The 15502-nt window shown below is 41.6% G+C and overlaps 1 protein-coding gene across 1 annotated transcript in view; it reads left to right on the forward strand.

Moving 5' to 3' along the window:
- Positions 1-14395, forward strand: part of LOC122662578 (26S proteasome regulatory subunit RPN13) — a 53207-nt gene extending 38812 nt beyond the window's left edge. Inside the window, exons 3-14 of the mRNA XM_043858244.1 lie at positions 7471-7563; positions 7740-7799; positions 10113-10151; positions 10244-10318; positions 10404-10470; positions 10553-10643; positions 11637-11755; positions 11861-11884; positions 13204-13298; positions 13378-13455; positions 13589-13643; positions 14029-14395. Of these exons, the coding sequence (XP_043714179.1) occupies positions 7471-7563; positions 7740-7799; positions 10113-10151; positions 10244-10318; positions 10404-10470; positions 10553-10643; positions 11637-11755; positions 11861-11884; positions 13204-13298; positions 13378-13455; positions 13589-13643; positions 14029-14108 (876 nt within the window). The 3' untranslated portion in view covers positions 14109-14395. The remainder of the gene's footprint in view (positions 1-7470; positions 7564-7739; positions 7800-10112; positions 10152-10243; positions 10319-10403; positions 10471-10552; positions 10644-11636; positions 11756-11860; positions 11885-13203; positions 13299-13377; positions 13456-13588; positions 13644-14028) is intronic.
- Positions 14396-15502: the final 1107 nt, after the last annotated feature.

Below are 15502 nucleotides of genomic sequence, written 5' to 3' on the forward strand. Positions count from 1 at the left end.
AAGGCAGCACGCTCCATAGGAGGGGGGTGTACCATAGCCTCACGTCGGCTTTCTTCAGAAGCAATAATAGCATATGCTTGGGCAAGGGTTGGAAAGGGATCCCTATTCAAGACATGTGCACGAATGGGATCATACTCCATGTTCAGTCCGGCCAAAAAATAATACACCCGAAGCTTTTCTTCCCATTGGCGGTATGCAATAGTGTCAGCTTGACATGTAGCAGTAAACTTCCTATAGAAATCCAAAGTTTACCAGATACCTCTCATGGCATTGTAGTACTGGCTAAGAGTAAGATCCTTTTGTTCCATTTTATGTATCTTCCGACGGAGTCCATAGCACTGGGATTCATTAGCAGCAATCTCCAACAACAAATAACTCTATGAAATCGCAGGATCAATGGAATTGAGGAGAAAAGACATTACCAGGCACTCATCAAGATCCCATTTATCCTGGGCCTTCCCTGCAGCAGTGGGACGAACAATGGTGGTACCCATCAAATGGCCTTTCAAACCACAGGAACCAACGGCAAGCGAAACAGACCTCGACCACATGAGGTAATTATTGCCATCCAGTTTGACAGAGTTAGTTTGGAAGCTAGGGAAATCCTTCTCACGATGCACAGAGATTCCCCCTTGCCCAGAAGAGATGGCAGATTTTTTATCGTCAGACATGGCCATAGAGAAGGGAAAAAAAATATCTCAAATCTTCATTGAACAGCACATAAAAAACTCTCCAAAATAAGTGGGAGATTTAGGACATAGTGGATAAGAAAAAAGGGCCCTTGGTGGGATACACTCACCACCAAGGGAGACCGAAAGAGAGAGGCAGGAGAAAAAACCTGCGGTTGTGGCTGTAGAGGCAGAAAAAAAAAGGGAAAAAGAAAAGGCGGAAAAAACAAGAAAAAAGGTGGTGAGGGGGGGGCTGTAGTCTTGCGAGAGGAGAGAGAGATGCGAGAAAGGAGAGAGAAGGCGGAAGGGTTGGCGGTGATGGAAAGGAGGCGGAAGAGGGGGTGGTGGTGTGGAGGTTGGAAGGAAGGCGGCGGCTGCTGTTTTTTTACTCTCAAACATAACCGAAATCCCTTGATTGATTTCCCTTAGCTCTGGATACCATGATGAAATCTGAAATTAGGGAGAATTACTTGTATCAATGTGACACAGGCCAACTTTATTTATAATAAATAGGGGAACATTCCATAATAGAGTACAAGACCAAAATACCCTTATGACAGTTCTACCCTTGTACCCATATTACAAGTAGGTGTTCCTTGTGTATTCTTTATTGGTTTATTTCTTCTATTTCTCTTCTTCTCCATCGATTCAGATCAATTTTCTGCATTTTCCGAACCCTACGCCTGCTAGTTTCTAATTCTGTTATACTGGTTTAACTATTATTCTGTTAATAGGTTTCTGTTCTGTTAGCTACTTGAGGCACTTTAGTGCAAACCAGAAGGGCTATTCTGTTTTGTTTCAGTTCTGTTTTCAAACTAGAAATCTGTCCATCGATTGAGAAACCCTAGTTACTCAAAAACTATACTTTCTAAAATCCTGGTTTCTGAATCTGATTGTGTAATTCTTTTTTCTGGTTTCTATTTTCTATTCGGTTTTCCTAATTCAAGATGGTTACCTCATTACTTTGTATCTGTCCGTCGATTACCTCATTACTTTATTCTCCATACCCAGTAGACTACTCAACCTGATCAGATTTGTCTTTGTTAAGTTATTGAAAACCTCCAGTTCTGGTCTGGTTCCTAATCCCAGCAATTCTGGAATTTCTCTGGTTTTCTAACCCTAATTCCATAGGTGAGTTAGAATCCCATTAGTTATTAGTATTATTATTATTTTTGGCTCCCTCCTTGGTTGAATAGCAATTTGTTTGGTAGCCCAAATGTTTGGACATCATACATTATCAAATACAAATAACAATCTACAGAAAATATACATATCAAATATAATGCTGTAGAACATTGAATTCCTCAAAGTCCCCCATGCTATTTCTAGGTCTAGATGTCCAACGGGATGGGTTGTTCTTAGAGGAGACCAAGGGTCAGCACTCAACACAATGAAGTGAAAGCTTAAGATGCCTGTTCTCTCCAGGGCATAGAATCAAGTGAATAAATCCAATCAATGGCTACCCTCAAGTCACCTTCCAAATAGTGGTGCTGTGCTTCTTTTGATGTTTTAGATCAACAAGGGTTGTATATGACTCTCGATCTACCCTTAACCGACCCCGCCCACCGCTCATGGTTCAAATCATTACACGCCTATTTTCCTTTATGGCTTGTTGTACTACTCTTCCTTGTTTCCTTCCACGGCTCCTCTAGGCTTGTGTTTGTACACAAAAGAAGAAAGAGCAGTTTGAGACAAGAATCACTTGCTTTCCTGTTGTTTACAGGAAAGGAAGGCTTTTTCGCAGCCACGATTGGCGGGGTAAGAGGCTTGGATGTAGAAATAGAATGGCTTGGAGAGACACATGGACAATCATTTTATTGAAAAAAAGGTCGTATAAATTGGTTTTGGGCCCTTTGGTTGCATAGAAAGAGCATGGCATGGGCAACCGGCTTGCACATTGTCTGCAATGTGTAAAAAGGTGTATGGGAAGGTTTCTGTTGTGTGTGCATGTGTGCAGGGTTTGCATTTTTTATTCATTCCTTTTATAATCGCCAAAGTTAGTTTTACAGTAAAATGCCTTAATGAAAATTGGAATACCATCATTTTTATAGCATATTGTCACGGACTTAGACCTTTCTAAGCAACCGCGCTGGCACTTAGCACTCACACTAACACTAAGTCAGCCTTTCCACAACTCTAGCAAGGGACTTGGGAAGAGAACTTAGAGAGCACAAGAGAGAGTTTGAGAGAATGAACTTGTATTGCTCAAAAGCTTAGAGTACAATGCTTGAAAGCTCACTTGCTTGGTTGGTTGGGTGGTTGGTTGGTTGTTGGATGGTGCCTTGGCCAAATGAGGCCACCTCTATTTATAAGCAACCAAGAACCCAAAGAATACCTAAGATATTTACAAGTGTCCTTCATCCAATGGTGGAGAACTTTCTAGCCTAAGAGACTAGAACCTTCCCACCTCCTTTGTGGAGAATTCTAGCTACTTAGAGATCTCTAGAAGTCTACTCCTTCCTTAGCTATTTATAAGGCTTGTCTAGAAGCTTCTCTAGAAACTTCCTTAACCATCCTTGCTTCTAGAGATTCTAAAATATATCTAGACTCCCTTCAAGTGTAGAGAGTTCTAGGTCATGGACTTGGTCTTAGCCCAATGTCCAAGTCCATGGGCTTGCAAGTTAGGCCCGTGGGCCTTTGTTGGGCGGGCCGTGACACTCTCCTCCGCCTAAGTTGGTGACGCCCTCGTCGCAACCTTCTTGGATAACTTCTGTATATGGCCTGTATGAACGCCTGTATAGCCTCCTCTTGTGTGAAGTAGCAACATCCATTAAGCTTCAACTTGAGTTTTCCATGTCTCTTCTTCATGACCTCGAATGGGTCAATGTATCGGCGAGCCTTCTCCTTGGACACCCCCTTTAGGGACTTGTCGAGCACTAAGTGCCCGCCTTTGAAGCTTGTCGGTCGCCTTCTTTTGCTAGCCCTTCTCTTTCTCTTCTTCTTGGTCTTATCTTTGCAATACCGGGCCATATCCACCTTCCCCTTAGGTGGTGATTGTTTGTGCATCCCTGATGGTCTAATGTCCTTGCATCCATCAAGGGCCTTCTTAGTAGGCCTTGTTTCCGCATCTACAAGGCCGTCTTCCTTAGCTCCAGATGATACGCCGAGAGTGGAGTCTTTGAGCTTCTTTCCCTCCTCCTCGAGTCGCATCGCTGTCAAGAGCTTAGCACTCTCCCTAGTCCTAGACACCGTTGGGACCATACATGGAGCACCTTCCTCCATGATGCAAACTGTGTTGATGAATGGCATGGGTATAGCCTTAACCCTTCTAAGAAAATGCATGCCAAACACCACTTGTTAATCATCCATGGGCACCACTGATAGATCCACGGTGCCTATCCACGTCCCCATTTGCATCTCAACCCTTCGAGCCATGCCTTGTATGGGACGAGCTTGGGAGTTGACAGCCTTGAGCCATCCTCCCTCCTTGGACACCTTTAGTCCAAGCATCTTTGCCTCCTCCGTCGAGACAGTTTTGTGTAGCGCCTGTGTCAACCATAGCACACGAGGGCTTCCCGTTGATGTGCACCTCTACATACATAAGCCCCTTTTGAGAGGTAGTGGCCTTGATGGCACCCTGTTGCTGTAGGGACCCCATGTGTGCTTCATCTTCACCCTTCTCAAGTAGGGCATTGAGAGCTTTTCTCTTGGGGCAATCCCTGGCCCAGTGTGGCCCATCACACAAGAAACATTTGTCCTTGGGCTTGAACTTATCATTTTTGTCAAGTCGAGGCTTACCCTCCTTGCCTGAAGAGGGTTCACTACTGCCTTCCTTGGGGTGATGAGCATCAAAACCTTGGTCTCCTCTACCGTTCTCACCATTGCTCTTTCTTGGCTTGTCTTCTCTTTGGAACTCCATCAATGGTTCTACCGCTGCTATGGCTGAAGCAAGCAAGGTTCGAAAACTCAGGTCTCGGAGGCATCTCGGCTCAGACAAAAACCGAGACGAGTCGAGATCTCGGCGAGTTACTGCATTTTTTTTTTTTTTTTGACTCGGATCCCCAACTCGGTGGGTTTTACACATATTTTGGGTCTGAAATTTGGTATACAGCCTATTTCAGGCCATTTAAACACAATGACATGCCCAGATTTTCCCAAAAAACAAGTCCAAATATGAGTTTCACTTTGGACCATAGGTTGGTAGGCGACGAGTCGTACTAAAACAACCTACTCTACACATAATTTAGTAATACATAGCAAATTAGCAATCAAAACATCCAAGATTTGAAGCAAAGAAGAAGAAAATGGAGGTGAAAGGTGTTTTTTTCTATTTTTTAGAGCCTTAGGACAGAACTCGCCGAGATTTGCGAGTTCTGTCCATGTTAGGTTCCTTTAAATGGGGTTGATGGGTCTAAAATGGGTTTAAATATGGATCAAAACCATATCCAGAACCGATACTGAGATCTCGCCGAGATCTCGGCGAGAAATTGTAAAAATATGGGTCAAAACCATGGTTCGAACCGATACCGAGATCTCGGCAAGAAATTGTAAAAATATAATGCGTAGGTGGTTTCGACTCGGTTTTTTGAAATACCGAGAAACTCGGCGAGGTCTCGCGAGTTCTCGAACCATGGAAGCAAGGTCTTGCACACCACGGCAGTGTAGCTCTTGCACAGCCCAGTTTTGGAGACCATCCATGAAGTTGAACAATAATTCCTCGTCGGTCATACTCGGGACATCGAGCGCAAGTGTGGTGAACTCTTTGACATAGTCCCGAATAGACCCAATATGTTTGAGCCTTTTGATGTTCCTTCTTGCCAAGAAAGTAGCATTCTCGGGATAGAATTGCTTTTTAAGTTCCTTCTTAAAACTATCCCAGGTATCTATGGTGCACATACCTTTTTCGATATCCGCATGCCTTCTGCACCACCATAGAGTCGTTATATCAGTGAGGTAGAGTGTAGCTGTTCGTACCTTCGTAGGTTCATCCTCGAGTGCCATCGCCTCAAAGTACCTCTCCATGTGCCACAAGAAGTTGTCGACTTCCCGCGTGTCTCTCTTCCCATCAAATAGCTTGGGCCTTGGTACCTCCACCCTAGGCACCTCGCGAAAGGTAGTAGCTTCCCCAACTACTACCTTCCTACACATGGCCCAATCAGCTTGTACTTCATCGATGCGAGCATCCATTTTCGCCAATGCCTCCCACACTTGAGTCTTGAAGGTGGCAAACTCCTCTTGTTGGGCATGCACTATGGTGTTAAGAGTGCTTTGTAGGGACTCCTTGAGCGCCCCCATTTGGCTCACAAGCTCCTCCTTGAGTTCCACAACGTGGCCTTCGAGCTCCTCCCCGCTTTGCTCCACAACATCGAGGTGCTCCTTCACCTCGGTCGTTGCTAGCTCCACCCGAGCTAGGCGTGGCTCCATAGCACCACCAACATCTACGGACTTGTCTTTGCCTCTTCGCCTCTCCTTGTTGGGATTGCCCTCCCTTCCACGGGCTTGCTCGTCCACCACCATGTCTAGCACTTCCGAGTTGTTTGGCATGATGTCGATTCCACAAGTATGCTCCCTCGTAACCGAAGCTCTGATACCACAATTGTCACGGACTTAGACCTTTCTAAGCAACCGCGCCGGCACTTAGCACTCACACTAGCACTAAGTCAGCTTTCCACAACTCTAGCAAGGGACTTGGGAAGAGAACTTAGAAAACACAAGAGAGAGTTTGAAAGAATGAACTTGTATTGCTCAAAAGCTTGGAGTACAACGCTTGATAGCTCACTTGCTTGGTTGGTTGGGTGGTTGGTTGGTTGTTGGATGGTGCCTTGGCCAAATGAGGCCACCTCTATTTATAGGCAACCAAGAACCCAAAGAATACCTAAGATATTTACAAGTGTGTTCTTCATCCAATGGTGGAGAACTTTCTAGCCTAAGAGACTAGAACCTTCCCACCTCCTTTGTGGAGGATTCTAGCTACTTAGAGATCTCTAGAAGTCTACTCCTTCCTTAGCTATTTACAAGGCTTTTCTAGAAGCTTCTCTAGAAACTTCCTTAACCATCCTTGCTTCTAGAGATTCTAGAATATATCTAGACTCCCTTCAAGTGTGGAGAGTTCTAGGTCATGGACTTGGTCTTAGCCCAATGTCCAAGTCCATAGGCTTGCAAGTTAGGCCCGTGGGCCTTTGTTGGGCGGCCCGTGACAATATGCCTCATAAAATGTACAATATGTTGTTTCTTTTGTATGTGGTGTTATTGAACATGTAAATTATGTTCAAATATCCAGCCTCAACTTCTTTTTTATCTAATACAAGTTTTACTTTATTCATCCAAAACCATTTACCTTCCCTTCATTTGTATGTTGAGAAGGGAATCACATATCCAAGAAATGTTAATTCGAAAAAGAAATAAGAACCCCAAATCTTTTTAAGTCTAGTGTTGCATTGAACCTTGTTTCATCAGTTTGTATGGTGAATTCACTTGGCTCAAGTCAAGCCTCAATATATTTGAGGGGCAAACCACTATGGCTTAGCTAGCGAGTTGCAGCATTTCCAAGAGCTTTTCCCACTTTTGTGATTTATCTGCATCAGGAAAGCCCTAGTGGCTAAGGCTCACACCTTTTTAAACACTAAAGTTAAAATTTTCTACCGTGAGTTCTTCACTTCTTGGTTTCTGTATGATTTGGGATTCGGACAATATATATGTGATATCTATCTTAGAATGTGCATGCAGATGAACATGGAATAGTGGATCTCACTCTGCTTGATTTTCCTGATCCTTTACCAATTGTGGGCACATAAATCTTTGTATGTAGACATTAGACAAGTATGCAACTTCGAGTATTGCCTTAACTGGTATTTATATGCAGGAAATTCTGCTGGAGTTCCGTGCCGGTAAGATGTTGACTGAGGGGACGCGGGTGATCCCAGATACACGTAAAGGGCTTGTTCGAATAGCAAGGGTAAGGTGATCTGAGATGAGATTGTTTTTGTACCAAGTGTGCTAGTAAAATTCAATCACTTTTTTACTGAAGAAAAGCCACGTAATCATTGATCCCTATTGTGTTAATTTATCTTCTAGCTCATACTTTGTAATTTGTTATGTTAACATGAAATTAACATTGAACTTATTTATTAGGGAGAGGAGGGTTTGATCCATTTTCAGTGGCTTGATCGAACTCGGAATGAGGTTGAAGATGTATCCTTCTTCAGCTATCTGGTAGGAATAGGATTATTTAAATGACAGTTCCACTGCTTGATTTAGGTTTGCTCTGCTGCTGAGACCCAGTGTTTGGTGTCGCACTATTTAACAGAAACAGTCCGATAAATTAGACAGATATGCTTTTGTGATGCTCTTCCGTACCTGTTTTCCTGTACTTATGAAGGAAATATGGCTTTCCTTTAGGATTTTGATACATTTGTTTTTGTAGTTAAATGCTAGGGAGGTAGTCTTTATCCTTGATCGCCACTTTTCCTGTCTGTATACAAAGTTGGGATGATTGTAGTCCTAGCCTCCTAGGAAACTCTAGGACTTCGTAGGTGGCCTTGATTCTTGTTGTGGTGTGGTCACGAGAGATCAGGGTTAAGGTGATCTTATAGCCATTGCTCTTTAATTGATTGACTAGTATTTTTCTGCATTAACTTCTCATACATTCATTTCTTTGATGGAAATATATCGTGGACGCAGTCCAGGGAATCTTGACTGCACAACTAATTGTGCCACGTGGAAGGTGATGTGGCAAATCCACCCATTGGATATCTAGGAAATGGTATGAGTTGGCCAAGCATAAAATTCCAGACAAATTCAATCATTTGCTCGGGTATTGGCATATTCCCCTTGTTTTTTCAGCCATCCATTCTTTTTAATGAGTTCAAATTTTCTACTAAATTTTCAAAGCTTTTTGCCACTTGGTCATCTCCATTCTGGCTGAAACCTTACATGTGAGGAGGGCACCTTGGGGTCTATCTGTCTATAAAATTTACATCCCATCCAACCTGCCACGAGGCAGATTGTGCCCTCTAGGAAAACTGTTTCCTTTTGATGCAAGGTACTAAAACTCGGGTCTCGATACCAACTCGACCCTTGGAAAAACCGAGTTGAGTCGAGATCTCGCCGAGTTGGTGCATTTTTGTTTTTCGACTCGAAGTCTCAACTCGGTGGGTTTTAGACCTAGTTTAGGTCTGAAACTTGGTATTCAGCCTATTTTAGGCCATTTAAACACAATGGCACTATCAGATTTTGCAAAAACAAAGTCCAATGAGTTTCAATTCGGACCATAAGTTAGTAGTCGATGACATACTAAAATACCCTACTCTACACATAATTTAGTAATAGAAAACAAGCAAAACATTCAATTAATAGCTAAACAACGTAAATAAGAATTAGAAATGTGAAAGTGATGCATCAAACTGTTTAACAGTGTTACAACTATCATCACATAAAATGACTTTGAATCAAGTATTCAGTCCCCGCTAGTGTCACATAGTCTTCCCATGACATAGTGTTACTGTAATGTTGCATATAGTGCTCCACAGCAAGCATATAAGAGTTCTGTCGAGTTAGGTAAGTAAATACATAGTAGATGGGTCATTTCCATCGGTCAACCCGAGATCTCGACCCGAGATCTGAGATCTCGCCGAGATATGTCGAGTTAGGTAAGTGAATACATAGTAGAAGGGTCATTTCCATGGGTCAACCCGAGATCTCGCAGAGATATTGCACTTTTATGTACCATATGCCATCTCGTCTCGGTTTCTCAGAAAACCGAGACGAGAGCCGAGATCTCGCCGAGTCAAGACGAGTTTTAGAACTATGTTTTGATGTAAACTTTGCCTATTTTCTTCATTTAGATGCTGCATCATGTCTGAACATTTGCTAATAAATGGGTATCTATTATTTAGATTTTTTAAATGATATCCTTTCAGATTCTAGATAGACCTCATGCTTTCTTCACGTTGAAGGTAAATTAAATTTCATTGCTTTAAAAGAAAGCAACCTGTACACTCAGGTGCTGTACATAAACTATTCATAACTTTAAATTAAACTCAAACGGTCAAACCATCATAACTATTCATTTACTAACCCAAACGATCAATGTCATATGCCAAATGTACTAATTGCTGAAAACTCCGGAACAATGGAACACCAACTAGAACTGAGACACACGGCTTTAGAAGCAATTCTCTTGGCAGGCACCTTCCTTGCATCAAAAGTATGACCATGCTTCTCCTTCCAAATTCACAAAGAAATTGTGATTTGCAAAAGAGATCATCTTCCATAGTGTTTCTATTCTCCCCCCCCCCCCCCCATGGACCCCCTCCCATTCCGTAAACATCGCCAGAAGAAAATTAGAGGAAGGTCCAGCTCACCCCCATCTCCAACTGAGCACCTCTCCACACTTCCGATGCTAATGAAGAGATGGTACACATCCTCCCGAGCATCACTAGGTATCTTGCAGTCATATCTAATAGATTGAACTCATCTAGTTTCCCTTGATACAAGATATTACAGGATCAGATTGTATTTCCTGAGGAAGCAGTATTTGAGAAGGTATTCACTTTATACTAAATTCTTGGCCTTCCATTATCGAGATTTCTAAGATGCCATCTGTATCTTCATGTTTACTTATATTTTGTTCTCAGGTCAGTCAATCTTCTGATAGGGTATATGTTTTGAAGTTCAGCACCGACAACAGAAGGTTCTTTTTTTGGATGCAGGCAAGTTGTGTTCCCCCATCTGAGTGTTAACAACACACTACTATTTTTTAATGTTTTGACCATAGTCTTTTTCAATTGGTTTCAGGAGCCAAGTGCTGATGGCGATCCCCAAATATGCAGCTCAGTTGATTACCACATTAATCAGCCTTTAGGTATGGGTAATTGTTTGGTGCTCTCTGTACTAAGGTATTGCTTTGTCATTCTCAGAACTATTGTATCCTTCTATTTTGGCAGCATTAGGTGAGGAAGAAGATCCTCGGGCTTCGATTCCCCTGCAAATGTCTGAAATGTCAGAAGACATGGTTGAAGATGAGATCTCTTCAAGGTATGTTTGAAATGGCTACAAGGAACTTGTACCAAACATGACAGAGGCAAAGTTTTTGGATGGACTTTGCCTCTTCAATTAATAGCTTAATGTGTTGTGCATAAAAAAATGTCGCTGGCCTCTGCTAGACATAGTTGTGCTCCTCAACCTCCAAGTTGTTTAGTCTCTGTACTTTCGGGGCACCTAGACCCAAAGAAGGAAAGAAATGGACCCATAAGAGCAAAAATAGGATTACTGAGACTCTCTGTTTTCTCTTCTCATGTGAAAAATGCTTTTGTAAAATAATAAAAAAAAAAAGGTTGGAGGCGGAGATGGAGGAGAAAAAAGAGCCATCCGATTTGCTCCTAGGATGGTATGGTCTACATTGGAAGACTGAACTTCGAAATAACTCCACGGTTCCACCGTACAACCGCTCACTGTCCCTTCTCTTAGAATTAATGTATGTACAGAGCAACAACAGGAGAAAATCAGAGAACTGGGGAAAAAGTGTGTTTCTGGAACTCACTAGATTATGAAGGTTGTGTAAGTTTGCAAGTTGACCTTGCCAGAAACCATTCCAGGTGGTCACAATTAAGGAGAGGGAAAAAGAGTGGAAGGGATTGAGGAAGGGGTTCACAAGTCACAACTGAGATGTTTTTATGATTATGATACCATGATATAATGGCTTATGATACCAAATAATCAGGGTCTACTATCAAATCTATGGACCCTGGCTAAGAATTAGTGATATGGAATCTATTTCATAATGCAGGAAAGTATTAAAATATATCATATTCTAAGGGTCGCCTAACGCAATAAGGCGACCTCATTGCCTAGGCTTGCCTTGGCACCATAACAATTATGCTGCTAGAGGGTTGGATTTTTTCTGAGGCAGCACTGCCTCGTATTTTCTTATAAGAATTTCTTTATGTTTCAAAGCTTATTGGGTCCAGAATTTTCACTTAGTTCTCTTTACTTGAAATACCTGGTTTGATCATTGTTTCTTACTTCCAGGGCTGGAAACTTGGTTGGTCCAAACTTGGATGTTGAAGCTACTATGGATATTGCATCTTCATCTGGACCAGTACAATTGGCAGATCTTCAAAGAATATTAAGTAGCATTGGACCTACAGGTATGAATAACCCATTCCCTTCAAGTAGTAGCTCTTTTAGCTGTGGCTTCTTATTCTCGTGTTTAATAGTGCTGCTCTTACATAGTTACCTTATTGTTATTGTAGATGCTACTGGAGATCAGGATGGAGGTAATGCTTGTGTAAATGAGGAAACACTGGTACCTTATGGTTAGACTTTTAAGGATGGTCTTCCGATGGGGGAAATTCTTGTGGTACACGTAGTGTATTGGGATCAACCATTGAATGAACTAGCCCTGTATAGATCTCCTTTTTCTTGTTTGTTGTCATTTTTTTTTAAGGGGATGGTGTGGAGGGGTGGAGGGGTTGAACCTGCCTGATCTGATAATACTAATCAGGTGACCTTACGCATTCTTCTGTTTTTGATAGGCAACGGCAACAGAGTTCATAAAGGCAATGGAGACAAGTCTACAAAATAAAAATGCAAAAGAAGAAAGAGCAGTATCAACATTCTGTATACATTTAATTAAAAAAGGGAGAGGGCTGGGCACGCCGCCCGCTCCAGGTAAGCGGGCGGCCTTGCCCAATGGAAGGGGTGGGATGGGAGGGCAGGGTGGTCCTTTCCCATGGGGAGGGGAGAGAGATAGACACAGGGTGGGCACCCCGGCAGCTTGCTCACCCTTTTTCCCTTGAAAAAAAAAAACATTTCTGTATGGATAGACAGAAAATGAGTCGGAGTTTCTCATTTAAAGGAATTCATATCATCATTAAAACTAGATCTATCCACCCCCAAAATCCATTTGTTCCCTTTGTTGCTTGCCAATCCAAAAAAAATCCACCAATCACAGAACATATCCTTCAAACACCTTGTTTTCTCTTCAATTGACCTTACTCTTTCAATCCGGATATCGACTATGAAAATTCTGGAATCTCTGAAATGAGACCACCCATGGCACTGGCAGGTTTAGAGGAAAAAATGTCTAATCCCAAAATATGCATGCAGCTTTATGTTTGGCTTTCTCCAACTATAGCTTGTGATAGACTAAAGCCTATTTTAAATCCCTTGACAATGATTCTGTATGGACTTTGAGTGAGAGGGTGCTTTAAAAATCTCAAGTATTTCATTCTACCAATCGCATTTCTTACGAGTCTTCTCCTCCCATAACAATTCGTATCCTTGGTTTCATGGAAGCTGTACCTGTTACCAATCTAATAGTATCTGTACCTCTTTGGACATCTCCTATTAGACAAAATCTGGTGTCTAGGATCAACTAGTGATGGGAATATCTGGCCTGGGAGATCTTTCTGCTTATGCCTATCAAGTAATTGTTGCCATACCTCTGCATGTGAGCCATGTATTGTACCATTATGCAGTTGGTGGACCATCTTTAAGGTTAAACTTATGCTTAGGGGAATTTTGACAGCAGTCGTAGCTTTCTATTGATGTTTTTTTTAGTTCTAAACACTTATCATTCTGTTCCTTTTATTAGGTTTGGAATTAGGAGATATTCTAAAGCCTGATCTAATAATGCCTTTGATTGAGACATTGCCATTGGAACAGAAATTAGCATCATATTTGCCTGAGGTAAACCAGACTTGCAGTAGTTTCCTCTAAATCTTGTTCTGTTAAGTTGCAAAACTTTGTAATGGTTGTGAGTTTATAGGGTCAATGGACTCCTGAGGATTTGATAGACTTGTTTCAAAGTCCACCTTTTCGTCAACAAGTGGAAGCATTTACTTATGTGAGAACTCCCTTCTTACTTTCACATTGTTCTTTTTCTATTTTTCCTATTATCTATTTGATTTTTTTCTTCTTTTTAGTATTTCCATGTCAAGTTGCTTAAAGTTTACACGTGATGCTTTTGCCTTGTACAGGTCCTTAGAACAGGGCAGATAGATCTGACTCAATTTGGAGTTGACCCTAGCAAATGTGAGTATTCACACCTTCATGAACTAAAATAACTTGGAAGTTTTAGTTTTCATGCATTTTGGTGAATCTCTATATTCTTTCGGCTCTCAACACCCTAGTTTTCCAACTCGATTTGTGGTTGGCGTTACTACTGCCACTACTATGGTGCTACCACGATGATGACAACAGCTACTACTATGACTTCATTGAGGTACAGAATATTTGATTCACCAAGTTTTGCATAGGTTCATAGTAGTGGTGGTAGTAAAGTTTCTACTTTCTATCCTGGTCAAAAAAGAGGGAAGTGGGAAACATCTGATTGCCGGGATCTATATTGTTCTTTGGGTTTGTAAGCCTGCTCAATCATTGGTAATCCACAATTTTTCTTTTGGGTTCTATTCTGTAGACAAGTTCACTGTGTTGTCTTTCCTTGAGGCGCTGGATGATTCTGTTGCCAAAGCATCGGAAGCTGACGGGACAACATAAACAAGGCAGGATGAGGACAAGGACTTCTGGTCTTAGACATGTAGTGGCAATGATGCAATGGATGAAGGTTGATTATGGACACTTTCATATACTTCTCATTGTTACTGATTTATATCTGGTGGTGAAACATAAAAATATGTTGTTCTTGCATGCATTTGCAACTTTTTGCCAGTTGACGGATGAAAGGTAAAAGAGAAAAGGTTGTGTTATTCCATTGGTCTTAATATTTGTATCCATAAATCAGTAAGCATCACTATTTCTTTTTTGGTCATGTTTACCCTGTTAAACATCTTGGACATTCTTGAATTATTGATAGGAAAAAAGAACGCTGTCTAGTCGCGTGGATCCAATGCCCAAACACAAGAATACATGAATTTATCATCAAATCCCCCGTGAAATTTAAAAAAAAAAAATCCATCTATGTTGAAGCCCCTGTGTGTACTCTCATTAGCCCTCAAGCTGGTGCAGGGGCTACCCAACCAAGCTGCGATCTATTGCCCTAATTGATATTATTGTATGAAGTTAGTTTAGATTTCTAAAAAGTGCTTCAATTCTCCTTAGGCAGTGATGATGAATTGGAGTTCAAAAGATCAATAATTGTGTGACCATCTCTCTCCACAATAACACATTGGTAATTTCTTGATACTGCAATCACAAAGTCTTGTCGAATAGCTAATCTCTCGGCAATTTATGCATATGAGAAATCAACATATTCAGCAAAACAGGAAAGGATTCACCCTGATCATTACGAAAAACACCTATAACGACATGTTCTGGAGCTTCTAAACATGAATAATCAATAGTCACCTTGTTAAAATTCTGTGGAGGTTTGCACAGTTAGATAAAGATGGTTTGTCTCTGATTACGAGCAATAGAAGGGGTGGGACAATGAAATTTATTGATAACATGGTCAACACAAGGCTTCATTAACACAAATAATGAAGCCAAGGAATGGAATTCGGTCAAACTATTTTATATGTCAATGACAAGGCCTTCTGGGTAAGGTTATGAGCAGTGATATTCACAGACCTTTAAATATGGGTAAAAATACATTCCTAGAGTTGAGACGACAGGTGGAATATATCTTGGATTATAGGAACCAAGCAAAGGGACTTGGGGGGGGGGGGGTTGTGTTGGTTGGAGCTGTGATTAGCCGTTCGATCTGAATACGAAAGAGACCCATGTCTGAAGCTTGAAGCAATACAGCTATGATAACTAGAGCTTCTCCAATACTGCAGGAAGCAAAGTTTACCATCTCAGAAGCCACAAATAATTGATCCCTCAAATGGCTGCGAATAATAAACCCAATGCCTCCCACCTGAGAATCGATTGGGAGAGTTGCATCACAATTTAGCTTGGAGAATCCACTAGAGGATGAAGCCATCTGTCTTGAC

This window comes from Telopea speciosissima, chromosome 5 (genome assembly GCF_018873765.1).
Source record: "Telopea speciosissima isolate NSW1024214 ecotype Mountain lineage chromosome 5, Tspe_v1, whole genome shotgun sequence".
NCBI lineage: Eukaryota > Viridiplantae > Streptophyta > Magnoliopsida > Proteales > Proteaceae > Telopea > Telopea speciosissima.